The 20,851-nt window shown below is 40.8% G+C and overlaps 1 protein-coding gene across 1 annotated transcript in view; it reads right to left on the minus strand.

The window, feature by feature from the left end:
* Positions 1–20,851, minus strand: part of LOC132401505 (myoferlin-like) — a 152,534-nt gene that overhangs the window by 49,440 nt on the left and 82,243 nt on the right. Inside the window, exons 20-30 of the mRNA XM_059983881.1 lie at positions 17,899–18,035; positions 14,144–14,311; positions 11,198–11,306; positions 10,329–10,406; positions 9,475–9,656; positions 7,610–7,768; positions 4,762–4,863; positions 3,856–4,017; positions 2,768–2,921; positions 1,031–1,080; positions 450–503 (exon numbers count right to left, since the gene is read on the minus strand). Coding sequence (XP_059839864.1) covers positions 450–503; positions 1,031–1,080; positions 2,768–2,921; positions 3,856–4,017; positions 4,762–4,863; positions 7,610–7,768; positions 9,475–9,656; positions 10,329–10,406; positions 11,198–11,306; positions 14,144–14,311; positions 17,899–18,035 — 1,355 coding nt within the window. The remainder of the gene's footprint in view (positions 1–449; positions 504–1,030; positions 1,081–2,767; positions 2,922–3,855; positions 4,018–4,761; positions 4,864–7,609; positions 7,769–9,474; positions 9,657–10,328; positions 10,407–11,197; positions 11,307–14,143; positions 14,312–17,898; positions 18,036–20,851) is intronic.

A 20,851-nucleotide genomic window follows, 5' to 3' on the forward strand; every position in this document is an offset into this window, starting at 1 on the left:
GTTCTTTGCAAGACCGATCCAATTAATCCATTTGTCCTGTACCCTGTTTATTGCATTCAAGATTTTTCTTCAAATGCTTTTTTCGACTTCATTTTGAGAGAATTTGTTCCCACTACCCTTTGAGATAATGTAGTACAGCTCTTCCAGGGTAACAATGACTCCGCCATATCCCTTTCTGCCAATATGACAGTGCATTCTGTTCAGTGTTAGAACAGAGGGAATGTGAAGTACTATTTTCCTGGTCAACGACTCACCACTTATGATGGGTGAATGCTTCCTGAAAATGCTGGAGAAGTAAGAGATGTTGACAACAACTACAGTTTGAAGAATGGGAAGATCTCCAGAAGAGTCCCAGATCTGGACAAGATCAAGAAGCAGCAGTAAAGTACATTTTTAGCAGCAGGATCTTACCTGAAAGAAACCAGCTAACTTTCCTATTATTAACTCACCAAAACACCTTCTGTGGCTTCCTGATTCAATTTCTCTCCATCTTCATCTGAACTCTGAAAGACAATGCTGCTTCATCAGATTAAAACAATTGCTTCACAGTCTGAAGATATAAAGATTTGTCCATTACCCCACTCACTATAGTATTTTTAGTGTTCTACCTCTTAATATCACTCTATCACCCTTGTTCCTCAATTTAAATCACAATTCTATTCATTACAAATAAACGTACATCTATCTTGTAATACTGGAGCAAAATACAGTAGCTAATGAGTAATAAAAATTATTCTTTTATTAGACTTGTTCAAACCACAAGTGTGTCATGCAGCATCTGTGAAGTGTTCTTCCAACCTTTCCACTTATATTTAAATTTTTAAACTGAGTGATATATCAATTTAACCTTCTAGAAGTTTAACAAATGTTCATCACTTTTCTCTTTTTTATTGTCTTAGAACCTTTGAACTTCCAGCTACCAAATCTTCTTTCTATACAGGAGTTGCAATATTGAGAAAAAATAATTGAGCTTTAAATAATTATCCATTATTTCATCCAGCTTCCAGTATTTGTATACAAATGGTCTTACCTCAATGTTAGGTGTTTCAATATGAAAACTTACAGTAGAACTCATTGCATCTTAAAAAGAAATGAATATATTTCAGTTTAAATATAAATTTAGTTTTGAACACAAGCTCACACAACACAGGTTGACTGTTAGGAATCCAGATCAAAGTCAAAGTATTTGATGACACTACCAAATCAAAGTCAAAGTATTTGATGACATATACATACTTTGGTAAAGTCAAAGTAAATTTATTATCAATGTATACACTCAGCGGCTACTGTATTAGGTACAGGACTGGAAGCCAGTGTGGCTTTCTGCTGCTGTTTGCTCATCCACTTACTGGTTTGATGTATTGTGTGTTCGTAGATGCTCTTCTGCAAACCACTATTGTAACACATGGTTATCTGAGTTCCTGTTGCTTTCCTGTCAGCTTGAACCAGCCTGGTCATTCTCCTCTGACTTCTCTCATTAACAAGGCATTTTCACCTACAGAACTGGATGTTTTTTGTTTTTCGCACTATTCTCTGTAAACTTTAGAGATTATTGTGTGTGCATTAATGAGATATACAGGTGTACCTAATAAAGTGGTCGATGAGTATGTTACCATATACTATCTTGACTCATTTTTGGAGGTATTTACAGGAAAATAAAATAAGGCAATAGGATTTATGAAAAACTATACATGAACAAAGACTAACAAATACCAATGTGAAAAAGACAACAAATTGTGCAAAGAATTGTTTTACTGAGAACATAAATTGCAGAGTACTTGAAAGTGAGTCTGTAGGTTGTGAAATCAATTTAGAAATGGGAGACTGATCTTCAACACTTCTTCCTGGAGGCATAGGAGGATAGCTAGGATACCTATTCAGACCTCTGCTGGTGATGGCACAATTGTGTGGGATGATCATACCCTTTCTATAGTGCAGTGGCCATAACTGCACATAACAGAGTCAAGGGCACTAATGCCAAGGAGGGAAATCCCTGAGGTGTTCCATCCATTGAATGATGATAGCCTCTCTACTCTTAATGTGCTCTGTTCTTACTCAATGAAGTGGATTTTTCAGTGGAGTTTAAGTGCCACGTGTTGTGAGAGTTAAATCTTCTGTACTTTTTCTATCCACTGGCCTCTTCTTTAGGTCAACAGTTAGCCACTGGACCTTGGCCTGGTACCCTTCTCCTTTGAAGCATGGTGGGGTTCCAATCCAAGAATTTTTTTAAATAAGAAACCAGATAACATAACTTCAATTTAACATCACATCAGAAAGGCATCGCCCATGATTAGTGACTGTGTAGATATTATCATATTTCTAAAGAGTCAATAGAAATCAAGGCTTCTGGGTGGGAAATGAGAAAGCTAAATAGTTTTATTTTAAAAAGAGATTTATTTTAAAGAGATTTAGCATGGTAGCGGGCCTTCCTGGCCCAATGAGCCTATGCTGTCCAATTACACTACTAACCAGTATGTCTTTGGAACACAGGAGGAAACAACCTGGTCATCAGAGAACTTCAAACTTCTTACAGACATTGAACCCGGGTTGCTGGCACTATAACAGCATTACACTAACTGCTAGGATATCGTGCCGCAACATAAATAAATGCTGGAAACACTCTTCTGAAAACAAAAAATTAACCTTGTTTGTGATTTAACAGATGATTTATCAGAGATGGGGAAAGCAATGGGAAAAGAAGAAGAAATACCTGGGATAAGTTGGTGGGGATTGTAGAAAGTGAAGGATATGATATTCAACTGATTACCTTCATTGTTGTTTGACCCAGCATAAGGGTCACAGATGAACTCGCTGAGGGATTTCACTGTACTCTGTCCCACCACTGGTCTGTATCCAAATGCTCGATAATCCATTACTTTTATCACGATGGGAGGACTGTAGATGGGATCTATAGGTAGAAACTGAGGCAAGGTGATGATCTTAAATCACAGTTCTGCTTCTGAATAACTTTCCAAATTGCTTTGACAGCATCTTCCAAACCCTTAACATCTACCAGGTAAAGAAGGCAATGACTGCAGAGTCTTGGGAATGTTACTACCTATAGATTTCCCAAGCTGCATATCCTCTTGACTTGAAACATAGCAACACATCTCTTTCATGGTTGGAACTAAATACTGAAATCACTGCCCTGCAAATACTTTTAGCCCATGACTGTGATAGGTTAAGGTGGTAGCTGACCACCTTTTTCTCAAAGGCAGTTGGGAGTGACCAGCTAATGTTGCCCTTTCTTGCAATTTTTTATGCCACAAAAGGCTAGGGCAAACCAGTATCTCATTAATTCAAATATCTTCCACTGCAGACTTACTAACCATGCTACCTTCATTCTTATTCAAATTATTAATATGGATGACAAAACACAGACTGAGCTGTTTTCATGCTGGGAACACAAATTGGCTCAACAAACTTGGGTTGTTCTCCCCACAGCATCAGAGGCTGAGGGTGAGCCCTGATAGACGATTTTTAAATTATGAGAGGCAGAAATAGAATAGACAGTCAGTATCTTTCCCTCAGGGTAAAGACACAAACAGGAACACTCTTAAGGTTAGAGGGGTTAAATTTAGAGGCAATATGAGGGGCTACCTATCTTTTTTCCCTACACAGAGAGAGGTCAGTGCCCAGAATAGGGTATCAGGGGTAGTAGTGGAAGCAGGCAGTTTGGTGGAGTTTAAGGGGCTTTCAGATAGTCACATGAATATGAATTAAATGGAGGGACATGGATGATGCAGTATAAATTGGCATTAACTTTGGCACAGTATCAAGGGCCAAATGGGCTGTCTAGTGCTACTTGTCTAGTTCTACTCTATGCCCTGTAAGAGAATTAACACTTGAACAAACCACTGTGATAGAAAAGGTTGAGGTTGGAAAGTTTGGATTCTTCTTGTAGTTTTTAATGGGTAGAGTCTGGATCATTTCTCCGCTGCACTCCACCACTAGGCTTGGAGCTGTCACTCTCAACATGTTGTAGTTTTTCAGGTTTCTTAATCCCCACGCAAGAATCTGAGTAAGAAATTGGAAGAGGTTTGAAAGAGGCTTTCAGAAAGTCAGCTTGTGCTGAAATATTTTTCTGTCAATGTAAATGTTTCTGTTGCAACACAGGAATTGCATCAATCTACACACAGTAAGCTCCTGCATAGGGTGGTGATAGCGACATTGTTGATGTTAGTCAAGAGATGAAGACTGGCCTGGAAGGTGGGAGAGGCCCCTTACTTTTCACAAAATGCTTTCATGAGGCACTTAGCAAAGTCAAGGCCCAATTAGTCGGTGTGCCCTGAAAGTGATCTCCTGATGACTGACAGTCAAATGGAGGTTGAAGGTCTAGAGGTGGACTGTCCTGGGGTTTGTGTGAGTGGGTGGTGGATGGTAGAGAGAATAGGGACTTCTTTTGGTGTTGTTGTTTTGGTTTGTTGCTGTTGCTTATGTTGTTCTGCTGAACATCGGGGTATGCTATGTTCATGCTGGAATGTGTGGTGACACTTGTGGGCCACACGTTCTTAGTTTGCATTGGGTGTTAACACAAACAACACATTTTACTATAGGTTTCACGTACATGTGATAAATAAATGAATCTGAATCTGACATTGATGGGGTTGCAGGGCTGGGGCAACAGTGGAGCAGAGCCTGGGGTCTTGTTGGCTAATAGGGCAAAGTTGATGGGAGATAAGTGACGTGGGGCAGGGGACAAGCAGATTTTGGAGTATGGGAGAAAGGCAGAAACAAAAAGAACAGATTAGGCAAGCTCACCTCAATCATAGTCATTTGTAGCTGTGGTCGTATTCCTAGTGGCACCATATACGTCCTAGAGTCCTTCCTTGGAGGCCAAGGGGGCAAGTCCTGATCCTCCTCCTGCAATGGGAAAACATCCCAATCTCACACAGGAACCACTACAACTTCAAACTCTTACCACAGAAAACACTAGTCAATATGCCAGACAGCCTCTATGACTCTTGTGGGCTGCCCCCAGAAAATCCTTGGGTTGTGTTGGCAGTTAACACATTTCACTGTATGCTTCAATGTATTGTACATTTGATAAATAAATGAATCAGAACCTGAATCTGCTGAGAAGAATAGGATTTATATTTTAGGCTGATGACTGGTTCTCTCCACAGATATTACCTGGTCTGCTGAGTATCCACATTTTCTGCCTTTATCCAGATATCTAGCACTTTCAGTTTTTACTTCCATTTCAATTTTTCTCCTTTTTTAGTTCCTGCAACATCAATTCCAGTTATCACTTCCCTGTCCCACTGGCTCAATCAGCATCAAGAAATTTATGTCCCTATTTAACCACCACTTCCACTTTTTCTGTTGTACAGCAATTGTGTTAGTGCTCTATTCTAGGGAAGGACTGTCCAGGGCCACACACACAAACTGCTGGAGGAGCTCAGGTCAGGCAGCATCTATGGAGAGAAATAAACAGTCAATGTTTTGGGTTGAGACCCTTCATCAGTACTGGAAAGAAAGAGCAGAAACCAGAATAATAAGGTAGGAGGAAGAGAAGGAGTACAAGATGGTAGGTGATAGGTGAGACCAGATGACAGGAGGTGGATGAGTGGGGAGCAGGGATGAAGTAAGCAGCTGGAAGGGTATAGGTAGAAGAGATAAAGGGCTGAAGAAGAAGAAATCTGAAAGGAGAGGAGAGTGCACCATGGGAGAAAGTGAAGAAGATGCGGTACCCGAGGGATGTGATTATCAGGTGAGGAGAAGGGACAAGAGGGGAGCCATAATGGGGAATGGAAAAAGAGAGGTGGATGTTCATGCTGTCAGGTTGGAGGCTACCCAGACAGAACATGAGATGTTGCTCCTCCAACCTGCGATCATCCATCTTCTCTTGTATACCTCCGGTAGCCAAATTAACATGGCATTTTCTTAGCTTGTGCATTTACTGCTAATTCTATCTTTACCTCCTAGGTGGTCCAGCGTTCAGCCACAAAGCAGGACTTTCCAGGTCACAACAGCCAGTGACACTAGATGTTTCATCACCACTAGTCTCTCTGTACCAAGGCATGCAATACTACATCAGAATGTACTTAAACAGTCCTAGATGCTGTTTACTGTAAACAGCGAGCTGCCTTTTAAAAGTGGAACAGGGACTGGAAGTTGTCTCCTTTTAGGTGAGGGAGGGCTCTTGATCTTGAAAAGGGAACTGGTGGGTAATGGTGGGAAGGGGAAGGGGAGGTAGGTTGATGTGGAAAGACTATGCTTTAGACTACACTGTGTTGTTTTGTTTTGGGCAAGTTGTGCACTTAACCTTTGGTTGTGGAAGTGGGTGCAGATATAGTATGTGCTAGGGATGGGGTAGAAGTTGGAGTGTGATTCACCTAGGGAGTTGTCAGTCAACCTATGCTGAAGGAACGGGACAGGGTAGGTCTGGGAGGAGACAGAGTTGTGCTGCCAATTTCCCTGCTTTATTCTCATCTGATGTATTTCAGTGTCTCATGTATTGCAAATATTCCATCTCTCTTACTGGAATGTAGTATGATGGCAAACAGGTTAGTTCTTCCTTCACACCTGCCCCCTGTGCCATTAAACCGATCCCAGTCCAGCACAGTAAAGTGATTCAGCTAAGTGCTTCACTATTGCTAAACCTGTTGCACTCATCCTGCCATTCAAGTTGCTCTGCCAGGTCACTGCTCAGGCGCTTACTTTACAACCTGATATCCCACAGCAGTGGAATGGGACAATGTGCATAATAAATCTCTGAATCTTTCAAATGGTGCCATTCTGACAGTTTCCTTGTAACCTCAAATACTTTAATGCCTTAAATCAAATTACATGTTATTAACTAGAGAAAGTCTGCAGATGCTGGAAATCCTAGCAACACACACAAAATGCTGGAGAATCTCAGCAGGCCAGGCAGCATCTATGGAAAAGAGTAAACGATCGATGTTTCGAGCTGAGCCCCTTCATCAGAACAGGAGAAAAGTGATGAGAAGTCAGAGTGAGAATTCAGATTTATCACATTTACATAGAAAGATATAGTACAGTGAAATGCATCATCTGCATTGACAACCAATACACCCAAAGAATGCCAGAGGCAGACCACAAGTGTCACCATTCATTCTGGCACCAATATAGCGTGCCCACAATGTTTGGCAGAAGAAGGTAAAACAAAAAGATCCAAGCAACAGCGAAACAAGCCTTAATCCTCCCTATCCACTCACACACAGTCAGTCCTTTAACCCCTACACAGGCTGTTTTCTTCAGCCTCTGGCAGACTCATGGACTTGCAGGCAATGGGTCCCAAATTCCCCAGCGTGGTTGATGCCCTGTCTCAGAACCACATCACCCTACTCTCCATGACCCTTGATATCTGCTGAATCTGTTCCAATATCCCGTAAGCACAGCATTCCCTGTTATAAAATCAAAATTTTAAAAAGCCTCACAAATATCTTGTATGGTTGCTACCAATTCCCCTCTGGTAATCATGCTTATATCTTACCCAATCTCTCAGAATTCCTCACAATTCTATTAAATCCTTAGTCCTATCTACTGTAAATAAAAAGCTTTGCAGCTTCTCTACACAACTTTTCATATTACATGTACAAATCAAGTAGATCTGCAATTGTGTTAACACAGGAGTATCAATTACTTTCTGCTTTAGAAATAGCTCGCAGGAAAATAGGAGCTCGCCGCTAAACCTCTCTCCTTTGAAGATCGGATACCAACGTAGCAAGGGAACATACTGTGATGAGGCATCTAATTTCACATTTGGGTAGCACAGGGTACCACCCATGTACTCATGATTGCCCTTAAGAGAGAAAAAAAATCAAACAAATATTAATGCAGCTCCTTCTCGATGAGCACGTTACTAATCAGTCTTCAAGTGGATATAAGACAAATTACAAAACAACAAATGAATTTTGATTGTTCTGCCAAAGCGCCAGCAAAACCATATTGGAGCAAACAGTGCCCGTTAGTGGGTAAAATGTTCATCATTCATCAGAGCAGATTATTTGAATCAAATATACAATCTGGAGTATTGCATACAATTCTGTTCCACCATTACAGGAAAGATGTCAAGGCTTTTGAGAGGGTGCAGAAAATGTTTATCAGTTTGCTGGCTGGATAAGAAGGCATTATAACAAGAGGCTAAACTTAGGTTGTTTTACCTGGAGTGATTGAGATTGAGCTTTGATCTGATAGAGGTTTGTAAGATTATTCTGCATGCCACAGTTTCCTTGGAACTATGGCACAATATAATCTTATAAACCTCTATCAGATCTCACCTCAACCTCCATCACTCATTAGAAAAATTCAACCTTTTGTTATACCAATCCAATTGCTTGGAGGGAGACATATATATAGGGTAGACAGACAGTATCTTTATGCCATGGTTGAAATAGCTAGTACCAGAGGACATGTCTTTAAGGCAAGCCAAGTTCAAATGAGAGGTGAGGGGCTAGATTTTAATTTGTACACAGACAATCGTGGGTGCCTGGAACACACTAAGGGATTTTTAAGAGGCATTTAGCCAGGGACATGAATGTGAGGGGAATGGAAGTATATGGACATCGTGTAGGCAAAAGGGAATAGTTTAGTTGACCATTTAATTACTAATTTAATTGGTTCAGCACAACTTAGTGGGCTGAAGGGCCTGTTTCTGTGCTCTACTGTTCTAAAAGTAACCCAAGACTAATGCTCTACTTGTTGATAAGCAATGGACCAGAAATAGGTTCGGTTGTTCTCCATGGGTAGAGTGGAAAAATTACTTCTCCCAGTACAGAACAGTCAATTCATAAAACTACACAGAAACACAACTAGCACATGAATTACACTGTGCAACCACCAGACATGGACTGGACTACATAATGAGTATGTACTGGAACTGCACATCTGGCAAGAACATAGACAGGTCCTCTCTGGGTTATGGCAGGGTTCTGTTCCTGTGAACTGGTCAAAACATGAACAGGTTGCAAATCAGAAATATGTCAGTGAATTGACTTTCAGAACAGCAGGGGATGTCTGCAACCTCAGTAAACCCATCCCACTGCTTGTTCATATGTATGGGCTATACACAAGTTAAGTATTTGTAAGCCTGGGAGGACGTGTGGGGATTACACAATTGGTGAGCACATGGATCTGAAATGCCCGATTGATGAAGCAGCATGAATGGAACGTATTCCTTATCAGCCACTTTACTGATTAATTAGCATAAATTAATCTTTCCTACACTTTCAGTATAAGACAGTAAGAAATTTGAAGACTGAAGCATACTAAGCAAGCCCAAAACTCAAATCCTGAATCAACGCACTGTACAGTGTACTGTTTAACACAACTGTGTGTTGTGTCTGTACCATCCACAATGGATGGTACATTTACATGGCATCTCATTTGTCAAGCTACTGCAGGCCACCCCATAGCAAATCTGCCAGCATGTACGATCACCGACCATTGGAACCGAGACCTAAGGTAGTGACAGCAATCAAGATGAAGGGTTTTTAGACTGTAGCTTACCACATGATTGCTGTCAAACATTTCCAGCATGACGCAGGGCGGGTTTTCAACAATTTCCTTGAAGTTACCATAGATTTCAATGTCTTCAATTATCAGTGTTTGGTCCCACGTTGGATTCACTGTCCCTTTGATAACCTCAGTCATTTTACTCTGGTACAGGAATGACATCTGGATATAAGGATCTGAAATAAAAGTTAAATTCTAATTGAAACCCAATAGGGTGAGTTGTCAGAGCCTCAGGCAGATAGTCAAGAGTCTTCTTCCCAGAGTGAAATGTCAAATAGTAGAGGCAACAGTTTAAGGTGATAGCTGGTCCCTGTACCCTAAAAAAGTGGGGTATTTCAACACTACCAATCATAGCCCATTATGTTTAGTTAATTAACTCTAAAACCAGTCTGATTCACACCCAGTATTGCACAATTGCTCACTCTACCAAATTACCGAGTATGAAACCATGGTGGTTTTAGTTCCTCCCATTATATGAAGGCAGCTTCACTTACAGCCCTTTCTCTGCTACTTCAGTGAATGAAATTACATGAGACAATGAGGCTAGGATGACATGATGCCACCTCAGGAAGCTACAATATTTATTCACTGACTATAGCTATTCTGCCTCAGTTTATCAGCTTCCCTGTTGCTAGTATCCCTCATCTTGCCCACTCCCATGCATGCATACAAATCTGTGAACTACCTATGTAGCCCCTGTAAACAAAACTACATATTTTCTGTTAAAAACACAGGCTTTGTGAATATTCCGTATGCGGCACACACATGAATGCACATGGTCTAAAATAGTGTACCTACATCAACAATTCAAATAGCTGTTACTCTACATTTCCTGTCAACATCCTAACCTGCTAAGTTGCTCCTATCGGTGGGAAGCAAGCCTCTTGCTTGATAGATGTAGCCACGTAACTGGAAAACTGTAGGAGCTGCATGAAAATTGGAAAATGACACTCGTCAGGAGGATTGTTCAGTTTTCTCCATCACCATGAAGGCAATAATTTCAGTTCTCAGACTTCACTGTGATTGAAGTAATTACATCAACCCTCAGTGATGCTTGTGATGTCACATTGCTCTGAGACTCATTACCTTTTCTGAGCCAGAAAATCCAAATTATCAATTTATTCTCAATTAATATTTTTTTAAAAACTGTGCACAAATGTATCCTTATTCTTACCCCCAATCCTGCCCTTGCTCTTTTGAGTATTATAAGATTGGATCATTGTTAACAAAACCTTAGAATCTTGAAAGCGCCTTCTTCCCCTCCAATTTATGCTTTTAGGCCAGGGCTACACTAGTTCCAGGCAAGAGATTTTGTTTAAATAAATCTGGTTGATATCTCCACAGTAACTTCTAGGTTTTAATTGTGGTAAAACTTTTCACATCAACTAAGTTCTTTTGCAATGTAGGAAATGGCAGAATTGATTAACATACACCATACTCCACTGCCCGCAATAATGGTCAAGTCATCGGTTTTAAGGGCTTGTACGGGGGATAAACACTAGACAGGATACCAGGGAGAGCTCCCCAAAAGTTGAACAAAATGATGAGCTTTTCAACTTGCCTGGCAGACGATAGGTACCTCATCCAAGATTGCACTGCAGTACTGTGCTGAAAATGAATTGGGATTATATGCTCTAATCTCTGGTGTGAGATTTGAGCCCACCTTCTAGAGTTGCTATCCATTAATGGCTGACTTATAAATCTAACTTAAACTCACAGTCCAGGAGACATGATATGAAGGGTGCAGTCAATCCATAAAGATTGTGATTCACATTTGGCTTCTCTTTAATCGCAAAGTCGTCTTCCTCCACAATATTTTTGCGACACTGGGGAAAAATAAGACCAGCCATCTCGATGGTTAGACTGTACTGTCACTGCATACGTTACTACTACTACTACAACAACATCAACTCAGGCCTAGGGGGCCGGCATCGGGCACGATGACAGACTCTCCACTCCTCCCTCTCCCTCATCAGTGTGTTCAGTTCATCCACATTAGTTGCGCCACTATCGTCTAGGAGCGTGTTGACCATAGTCTTGGGAGGGCGCCCAGGGTTCATCCTCCCATGCTTGGGCTCCCATGTGATGACTAGGCTGGCAGATAGTCAGGGTGGCGTAGACAGTGCCCCACTAGTTGCTGTCTTCTCGCCTCGATTTTAGTGGTGAGCATTGGTAGGTCGTCATAGAGCTCGACGTTCGTCATGTGCTGTTGCCAACTTATGTCAAGAGCCATCCAGAGCATTCATAAACATACATACATACATTCATAAACCACTTCTTTGTCCAAATAACCAGTCTACTCTTCTTTGTTCGTCAACTTTACACTGGACAATTAAGTTTTCAAACTTCTATCAAACTGAATGTTCACCATGTTCCAGATATAGTGAAACATAATGAGTGTTTGGTTTGATTAAAAAAAAATACTCCTAAAAGAGACAGCACAAGTTAGACATAAGGCATTCTCTACATAAAACACTGGAAACAATCAGGAGATCAGGAAGCATCTATGAAAAGAAAAGTAGTCAACATTTCAAGTCATTAACTCAATTTCTCTTTCCACAGATGTTGCCTGACCTGCTGGGTGATCCAGCATTTCCGTTATGTTTTCATATGGGTCCTTTTTATACTTCCTCATCACACTTTGAGCAGGTCAGATACAGAGTACAACTCTCTCCAAGCTAACAATCTTGTCAAGTACAACATCAAAACTAGAGCTGAAGTACTGTAGATGAATGGATTCCAAATCAAACCGAAGGGTTTAGTTTGTTGACGGAAGACATGAACATTGGTAAGAATCCCTTGAACAGACAGTCCACACAGTTCTGTATCACAAGGCTTCCATATGTTGAAAATGTTGTCCCTATATAGAACCTATAAATACATTTCTTCTTCCCCACACACTTTCTGGTTAAATTTACCAGCTGTCTCCATCCTTGAGCTCTTGAGCCAATTGCACCTATTGGGTCTTTTCAACAGCAATTTTTCCCATGGAAAATCCTTTGCCTCATGCAACTGTTTCAGAAGGTTTGTGCAGTGAACAAGTAGCTTCAGCATTAAACCCTACCAGCACCAACACAAATAACATTATAAAGCTTAGCATGTGAATAAATCTTATTTTACTCTGCTTGAAAACAAAGTGCCTGGAGACCTCATTAGCTCATTTATAGTAGTTTGGATCATCATTCTCCCTGCACCCTCCCCCATGTCAGCCTGATCCAAACCCAACTCATTTTGAGTGCTACAGGGCCTGCAAAATTGGGTATGTCTCTATGCAATCACATCAAACGCTTGAGACAGAAACAACTCATTATTTGAAACAGCAGCCTCCATATTTTCTGTCCTTCTGCTACTAGCACCTCATGCAGCTGACATGAGGGGGATCTAAAAATAATTTCTGTCCAGCAACAAGAAATCACATACTTCATCATATGATCTTTGGATCAGGTGTGGTGTCACACATGCAAGGACACACGGTATATTTTAAAGGGTTTCCCCAAATTTTACTCTACACAGAAAATATTCCTTAAATTGGTTCCCATCCTTCTAGGCTACAGGTAATTTGTACACATGATAATAGGAGCAATGACTGACCAACTGGCCTCCAAGCCTCCCCCTCTCATTCAACACAATCAAAGCTTATCTGCCAGAGGTCTCAACTCCTCCTATGCCACTGCTAAATAACCCACAATTTCTGGATCTTCCAAAAATTTATCTACCTTCTCTGTAAAAATCTCTTAAGACCTACCCTCCTCAACCAATTCCAGAGATCTGGTATCTTCTACAGAGAAAATTCCTGAGCACCTCAGTTTTAAATGACCATTCCCTTATCTTGCAACAATGTCCCTTCTTTTGAGACTTTTTCATCAGTGGAAATACCTTGATGTCTACTGTATGTTGTATGTACCTCAGGAAGTTCGAGGCGCTCCCCAGCTTACTAACGCTTAACCTATGTGCATCCTGTATATACGAATGGGCATTTGGGAGACCTATAGGATGTATTTACTGGCTACAGCCGCCATAGTCTGCAGCTTGGTTCACAACTTCATCCTTATGGATTATTAATAGTGGGTTACAAACGGTTCACAGAAATGAATAAACACAAGAGATTCTACAAATGCTGGAAATCCAAAATAACACAAATAAAATGTGTGAGGAACTCAGCATGTCAGGCAACATCTATGGAGAGGAATAAAGAGTCGACGTTACATGCCCTTCATCGGGAATCATCAGAACATCAACTCCTGACGAAGAGTCAACTCTTTATTCCTTTCCACATGCTCCCTGACCTGCTGAGATCCTCCAGCATTCTGAATACGAAGCTGTACATGCTTCCGAACTAAATGGTTTCTCTGTTTATAATAGGACTACTTTTTTATCCCAGGAATTTGTCTAGTGAATCTCTTAATCTGCCTTTAAGGCTGGCATATAACAGAGGCACCACAGCAAATGGCTATCTGCCATATGAATCTGGCATTCAGCAGCTAACATAGAACCAATGTAGCATCTACGGTATGAATACTGAATAATACCCATTTAATCTCTGAAAATGCAAGGTTACCATTATAGGTCACGCAACAATTATGGCTGCAGTTCGGTGCATATCTACTTCATTTTTCATAACTAAAGACTTCCACTTTACACAGACCAAAAACAAAATACTTACCAAAGATCCCTCCAACCTGAAAATAGATGCTGGACCCACTTGCTCCTTGGGGATCATCTTCCTCCTCCAACGCCTGCGACGATAAGTGTCTCCCTTTTTCTGTTTCACGTGGAACTTCCAACCAAATAAAGGGGCATATTCCCAGCCATCAGAATCAAACTCTTCTTTCTGTGATACAGCAGATATTCAGATTGCAAACTCTTAGACTCAAGTACTCAGAGAATTTATTTTAAGACAGCAGTTCAGCATGACATGAAGAGCAGACTACGCACAAAAATGGTGAAGAAATACTGTAGTTCTAATTAGTGCTCATGCTGGAGGAACTCAGTGGGTCAGGCTGCATCTGTGGAGGAAAATTCAACAATAGGCATTACAAGCTATGATCCTAGACCAGTCCTGACTCATGAGTTCCTCCAGCATTTTTCAGGTTTGCAGTATCTGTAGTCTCTTACATTTCTGGAATTCCCTATCCAAATCAGAATCAGAATCAGGTTTATTATCACCAGCATGTGACGTGAAATTTGTTAACTTAGCAGCAGCAGTTCAATGCAATACATAATCTAGCAGAGAGAAAAAATAATAAATAAAACAAAACATAATAATAAATGAACAAGTAAATAAATTACATATACTGAATAGATTATATAAAAATGTGCAAAAATGGAAATACTGTATATTTAAAAAAGTGAGGTAGTGTCCAAAGCTTCAAAGTCCATTTAGGAATTGGATGGTAGAGGGGAAGAATCACTGAGTGTGTGCCTTCAGGCTTCTGTATCTCCTTCCTGATGGTAGCAGTGAGAAAAGGGCATGCCCTGGGTGTTGGAGGTCTTTAATAATGGATACTGCCTTTCTGAGGCACTGCTCCCTAAAGATGTCCTGGGTACTTGGTAGGCTAGTGACCAAGATGGAGTTGACTAGATTTACAACCTTCTGCAGCTTCTTTCGGTCCTATCCAGTAGCCCCTTCATACCAGACAGTGATGCAGCCTATTGGAATGCTCGCCATGGTACAACTATTGAAGTTTTTGAGTGTATTTGTTGTTATGTGTCAACATTCTTTTTACTGTGAGTGTCATTTTAAGTGCCTGGACAAGGCGGGTGGATGATGTCATTGTAACACAATGAGGACAGGTTTCTGGGACATTCAGCAGAGAAGGAACAGCAGACTGCGAGCTACCAGCAGGAGAGCGAACTGGGTGGTGATCAACGGTTGAAGAGTTTGTTACAACAGCGGACATGTTTAATCCTTCTCCATGTCCAGAGGATTGTTATAATTAGCGGCACACAGTGCATATTGGATACGTGACTGTCATTTTACATGATCTATACTTGGATTTGGGTGTGTTAGGTGGTTAAGGAATATTCTGTGACTGTCACCTTGTAATACCCCTAGGTAGATTTTGGAACACTACTTAATGTCTGGAATCTGCTGTGACTGCTATCTTGTTTTTTCAGCATGGATCCTCTAGAATTTTCCGTGTCATCTTAGTGTGGATTTACAAGTTTCTTTCCCTCACCCGTTTTTGTGGATTTCTGGAATCATTGGGATTGCCATTTCTGGGACTGTGTTTGAGTAAGATTTGGGAAGAACTGTTCCCAAACCTGACACCGTTTGTGAGCTACAAAATGCATAGCGCTGTTCATTTTTGTTTAGGGGAGTAATTTGTTTAGTTGTCTGTATTTTGGGTAGGTAGTGAAAATATAGTTGTTTAACATTAAAACTGAGTCTGTGATCTATTGTTGCTGGCAAATAACATTGTTGACATGCCAAGTCGCTTCAAACTCCTAATAAAGTATAGCCGCTGTCTTGCCTTCTTTATGACCACATCAATATGTTGGGACCAGGTTAGATCCAGAGATCTTGACACCCAGGAACTTGAATCTGCTCACTCTCTCCACTTCTGATCCCTCTATGAGGATTGGTATGTGTTCCTTCATCTTACCCTTCCTGAAGTCCACAATCAACTCTTTTGTCTTACTGACGTTGAGTGCCAGGTTGTTGCTGCATCACCATTCCACTAGTTTGCATATCTAACTCCTGTATGCCCTCTTGTCTACCAGCAATCGTTGTATCGTCAGCAAATTTGTAGATGGTATTTGAGATATGCCTAGCCATACAGTCATGTGTATACAGAGAGTAGAGCAGTGGGCTACACACCTGAGGTGTACCAGTGTTGATCATCAGTGAGGAAGATATGTTATCACCAATCTGCACAGACTGTGGTCTTCTGGTTAGGAAGTCAAGGATCCAATTACAGAGGGAGGTACAGAGACCCAGGTTCTGCGACTTCTCAATCAGGATTATGGGAATGACTGTATTCCCTTTACCGGCCACTGTTAAAGACAACCCCACTTCCTTATCCCCTCTCAAAACCAACATCACTGTCAAACCTGGTTGACACCTGTTCTATCACGTCTTTTCGTTGATCAAACAAAATTTGACAGAATGCAATGTACAAATGTAAGATGGAGAGAACTCCCAATAGCTTAAAGACCCATGACAGTAATATGTGGGGAGAGCAAAATGATTGAGTACCTTAGAGTAAAATGATACCTTTACTAGGTAGCTAAAACGGGGTTAGCAGGACCTGACTAATAAAACCAACTTAATTCTTCAAGAAAGTGGCTAAAGTAATAAATTGCTCTAAGTTATGTGGATTTCCCAAAAGCATAAACAGAACTCTACATTGACTGCTGACTAAAATTATAGCTAATAAAATTGAAGACAAGTTATTGACAGACTAGGATACTAATTAGGAGACAAAGTACATGAATTAAAGGAAGTTACCAATAATACTTTTCAAGAAGGTGACATGGAGTCAGTAACCTGTTATATTTTTGCACAATCTAGACAAAACAATCAACATCAACTTCAATATGACAAAGGAATGCCCTCATTAATATTAGATTACATGATAGAACAGGGGGACAGCTGTTTCACCAAGCAATCCAGCAACATCCTGATGGAATCAAACATAGAAAATTATTGGATCAGCCAGTGTCCCAGACACCTCCACAGGTATGCTGAGTTCTACCAGCTGGCAGTTGGGTGATGTACAGTCAGGGATCTTCAAAAAATTATGCAAATAAAAACTGGCTGAAAGCAAACTTCCAGATGATTGTCACCTTTTCTTCCCTCTGCTGACATATTAGAACATTTTTTCCAGTGGTAATCCACGTTAAGACATATAAAGTAAAGGGAAAAAGCAGTCTGGTGGAAAGCACTTCAACATTCATTACAAAGTAAGGTTTGGCACTGTCCAAGTCCCGAAGGAGATAGCTATAAACTGGGTCAGTGGCAGGTGGTAAGAGAACCAAGAGGGATTATCCTGCACAAGTTTTCTAAACTTCATGCTGTGTAAGCAGTTAAACATATTAAGGAAAAAAAAGGCAAATTATACACTACACTAAATTATTAACCACTACAACAATTTTTAACTTAAAGTGCAAGTCCTCCTCAATATTAGGGAATCATAAAAACTTAAACTGTACAACCAAACATTTGTTCCAAATGTTCATGGCTCTTGTATTTTGAACTTTATAAGTAAATCCCAACTTGTGATAATTATTGGCCAGGCCACTCCCCTTTCCTTTGAATATAACTGGGATCTTCAAATTGTTTTAAGAAGATTTTAGGTCGACCTGAGGAGCAGAAGGGTCTCACTTCAATCTGAAGTTAACTCCCAACCCTACCTGGCAATGATTAATGCAATGAATCAGTTTTAAACTTTAAGAATGGTTCCAGTGATCCTGCACCTTAACGTGAGCAAAGCTGACATTTCTGATGCGTCTTCGTGTCCACCGACGACGTCTGTGTGTGTGATAGGCTTTCTCAGTGGGGTTCCAGCTCTTTGGGATCTTCTCTGGTGGAATAACTCTCCCATACTCCCATCCTTCAAGAGGTAGAAAACATGTTATAGAATAATCAGCAAGTTATCAGCATTTCAGTGTCAAGTTTCCTGAAGATGCCCAGGGAAAAGGATGAAATGAATCAAGAGGTCTTTGTTAGAAATCATCTGGATTTCAGAACAGCCTGGATTTTGTGGGGGGGGGGGGAGGGTGGGGAGAGACAAAAGGAAGACTAAGGAAGTATATTTAGGTTCAGGGAAGGCTTGATCTAGATGAGCAGCAATACAAATAGAGAAGGATAGTCAGTACATCTCTTAAAAGACACTCCAATCCAAACTAGTTATTGCAGGAGAGATGAAATGAAGCAGTGAATTTATTCATACTATGCTCCCACAAACTTTGTTTTAATAAAGTTGGCAAAATAAGTATAGGCAGAACACCAGAGACAATTCATTCGTTTTATGAAATGGTGCCATGGGATAATTTAGCCCCAACCGATGAAAGCAATGCCTCAGATTAACATTTCAACCTAAAGGAAGCATCTCCACCAATGCTGTGCTACCTCAGTACCGCACTGAATTTAAGAGGTAATTTCAAGCAGCTGGATTGGGAATTAATATTCTCATTGTCAAATGATTGTGAAGTGAGGAACAAAGAATGTTTTGTGCAGTCTTCAAGGAAAACATTGAATTTGAGAGACACCGCTAAACTAAAAGGGTTCGAATAGCAAAGGGCTAGAGCCTGAGGGGGATTGTTAACATAATCTCCTAACTAGGAAACAGGCTGAAAGATTGTAATACACTTAGACAGAATAATTTTAGCCACTACTCCTGATCCCATGGTGGGTAAAATGATTGTTACCTCATACTATCTTACATCTCCATATATATTAAGGATTCTGTTATTAGGAAATGAGACAGGGCAGGTGACAGAAGTCTATGTAGGGGGACACTTTGCACCTAGTGACCACAATGCCATTAGTTTCAAAGTAAATATGCAAAAAGATAAGTCTGGTCTGCGGGTTGAGACTCTAAATAGGAGAAAGGCCAATTTTGATGGTATCAGAAATGATCTAGCAAGTATAGGTTGGGACAGGCTGCTTTCTGGCAAAGGTATATTTGCTAAGTGGGAGGTCTTCAAAAACTAAATTTTGAGAGTACAAAAAGTACATGTGCCTGTCAGAATAAAAGGTAAAGATAACAAGTGTAGGGAACCTTGGTTTTCAAGAGATATTGAGGCATTGGTTAAGAGAAAAAAAAGAGGTGCATAGCAGGTATAGCCAAATAGGAACAAATGAGGTGTTTACAGAGTATAAGAAATGCAAGAGAACACAGTATAAGAGAACAAGAGCAATCAGGAGGGCTAAAAGAAGGCATGGAGTTGCTCTACTAGACAAGGTGAAGGAGAATCCTATGGGAATCTACAGATACAGTATGTTAAGAGCAAAAGGATTACAAGGGACAAAATTGGTCCTCTGGAAGACCAAAGTGGTAATTCATATGCAGAGCCAAAAGAGATGGGGGGAGATCTTAAAGGAATTCTTTGCATCTGCATTTACTCAGGAGATGGACATAGACTCTATAGAAGTGAAGCAAATCTGTATCAACTTCATTGACCCTGTACAGATTACAGAGGAGCTATTTGTTACCCTGAGGCAAATCAGGGTGGGTAAATTCCCAGGGCTTGACAAGGTGTTCCCTTGGGCCCTATATGAGGCAAGTGCAGAATTTGCCAGGGCCCTAGCAAAGATATTCAAATCACCCTTAGTGACAGGAGAGGTACCAGACGACTGCAGGATAGTCAATATTGTTCCGCTGTTTAAAAAAGGCTCTAAACATAAACCAGGAAATGACAGGTCGCTAAGTCTGACATCAGCTGTGGGAAAGTTATTGGAAAGTATTCTAAGGGACTGGTTATAAGTATTTGGATAGACAAGGACTTATTAAGGATAGTCAGCATGGCTTCATATGTGGTAGGTCATGTCTAGCCATTCTTACAGAGTTTTTCAAGGAAGTTACCAGGAAACTGGATGAAGACAAAGCAGTGGATGTTGTCCACATGGACTTTAGTAAGGCATCTGACAAGGTCCTGCATGGAAGGCTGGTCAAGAAGGTTCAGTCACTCGGCAATCAAGATGAGGTAGTAAACTGAATTAGACATTGGCTTTGAGGGAGAAGCCAGAGAGTGGCAGTAGAAGGTTGCCTCTCTGACAGGAAACCCATGATTAGTGCTGTGCCACAGGGATCGATGCTGGGTTCTCCATCGTTTTTCATCTATATCAATGGGCTAACTTGGACACCAAGATTGGGGGTGTAGTGGACAATGAGGAAGGCTCTCATGGTTTGCAGGGAGATCTGGACCAGCTGGAAAAATGGGCTGAAAAGTGGCAGATGGAATTTAATGCAGATATGCGAGGTTTTGTACTTCAGTAGGACCAACCAGGGTAGCCTTACACAGTGAATGGTTGGGTACTGAGGACTGTGGTAGAACAAAGGAATTTGGGAATACAGGTTGATAATTCATTGGAAGCGGTATTACAGGTAGATAGGGTCATGAAGTAAGCTTTTGATACACTGGCCTTCATAAATCAATGTAAAGAGTACGTGAGACAGGATGTTATGTTGAAGTTGTATAAAATGTCAGTGAAGCCCAATATGGAGTATTGTGTGCAGCTTTGGTCACCTACTTACAGGAAAGATATAAACAAGGTTGAAAGAATACAAAGAAAATTTATAAGGATGTCCTGATGAAGGGTCTCGGCCTGAAACGTTGACAGCGCTTCTCCCTATAGATGCTGCCTGGCCTGCTGTGTTCCGCCAGCATTTTGTGTGTGTTGTTGTTATAAGGATGTTGCCAGGTC

The sequence above is a fragment of the Hypanus sabinus genome, chromosome 1, assembly GCF_030144855.1.
Source record: "Hypanus sabinus isolate sHypSab1 chromosome 1, sHypSab1.hap1, whole genome shotgun sequence".
NCBI classification, from domain to species: Eukaryota; Metazoa; Chordata; class Chondrichthyes; order Myliobatiformes; family Dasyatidae; genus Hypanus; species Hypanus sabinus.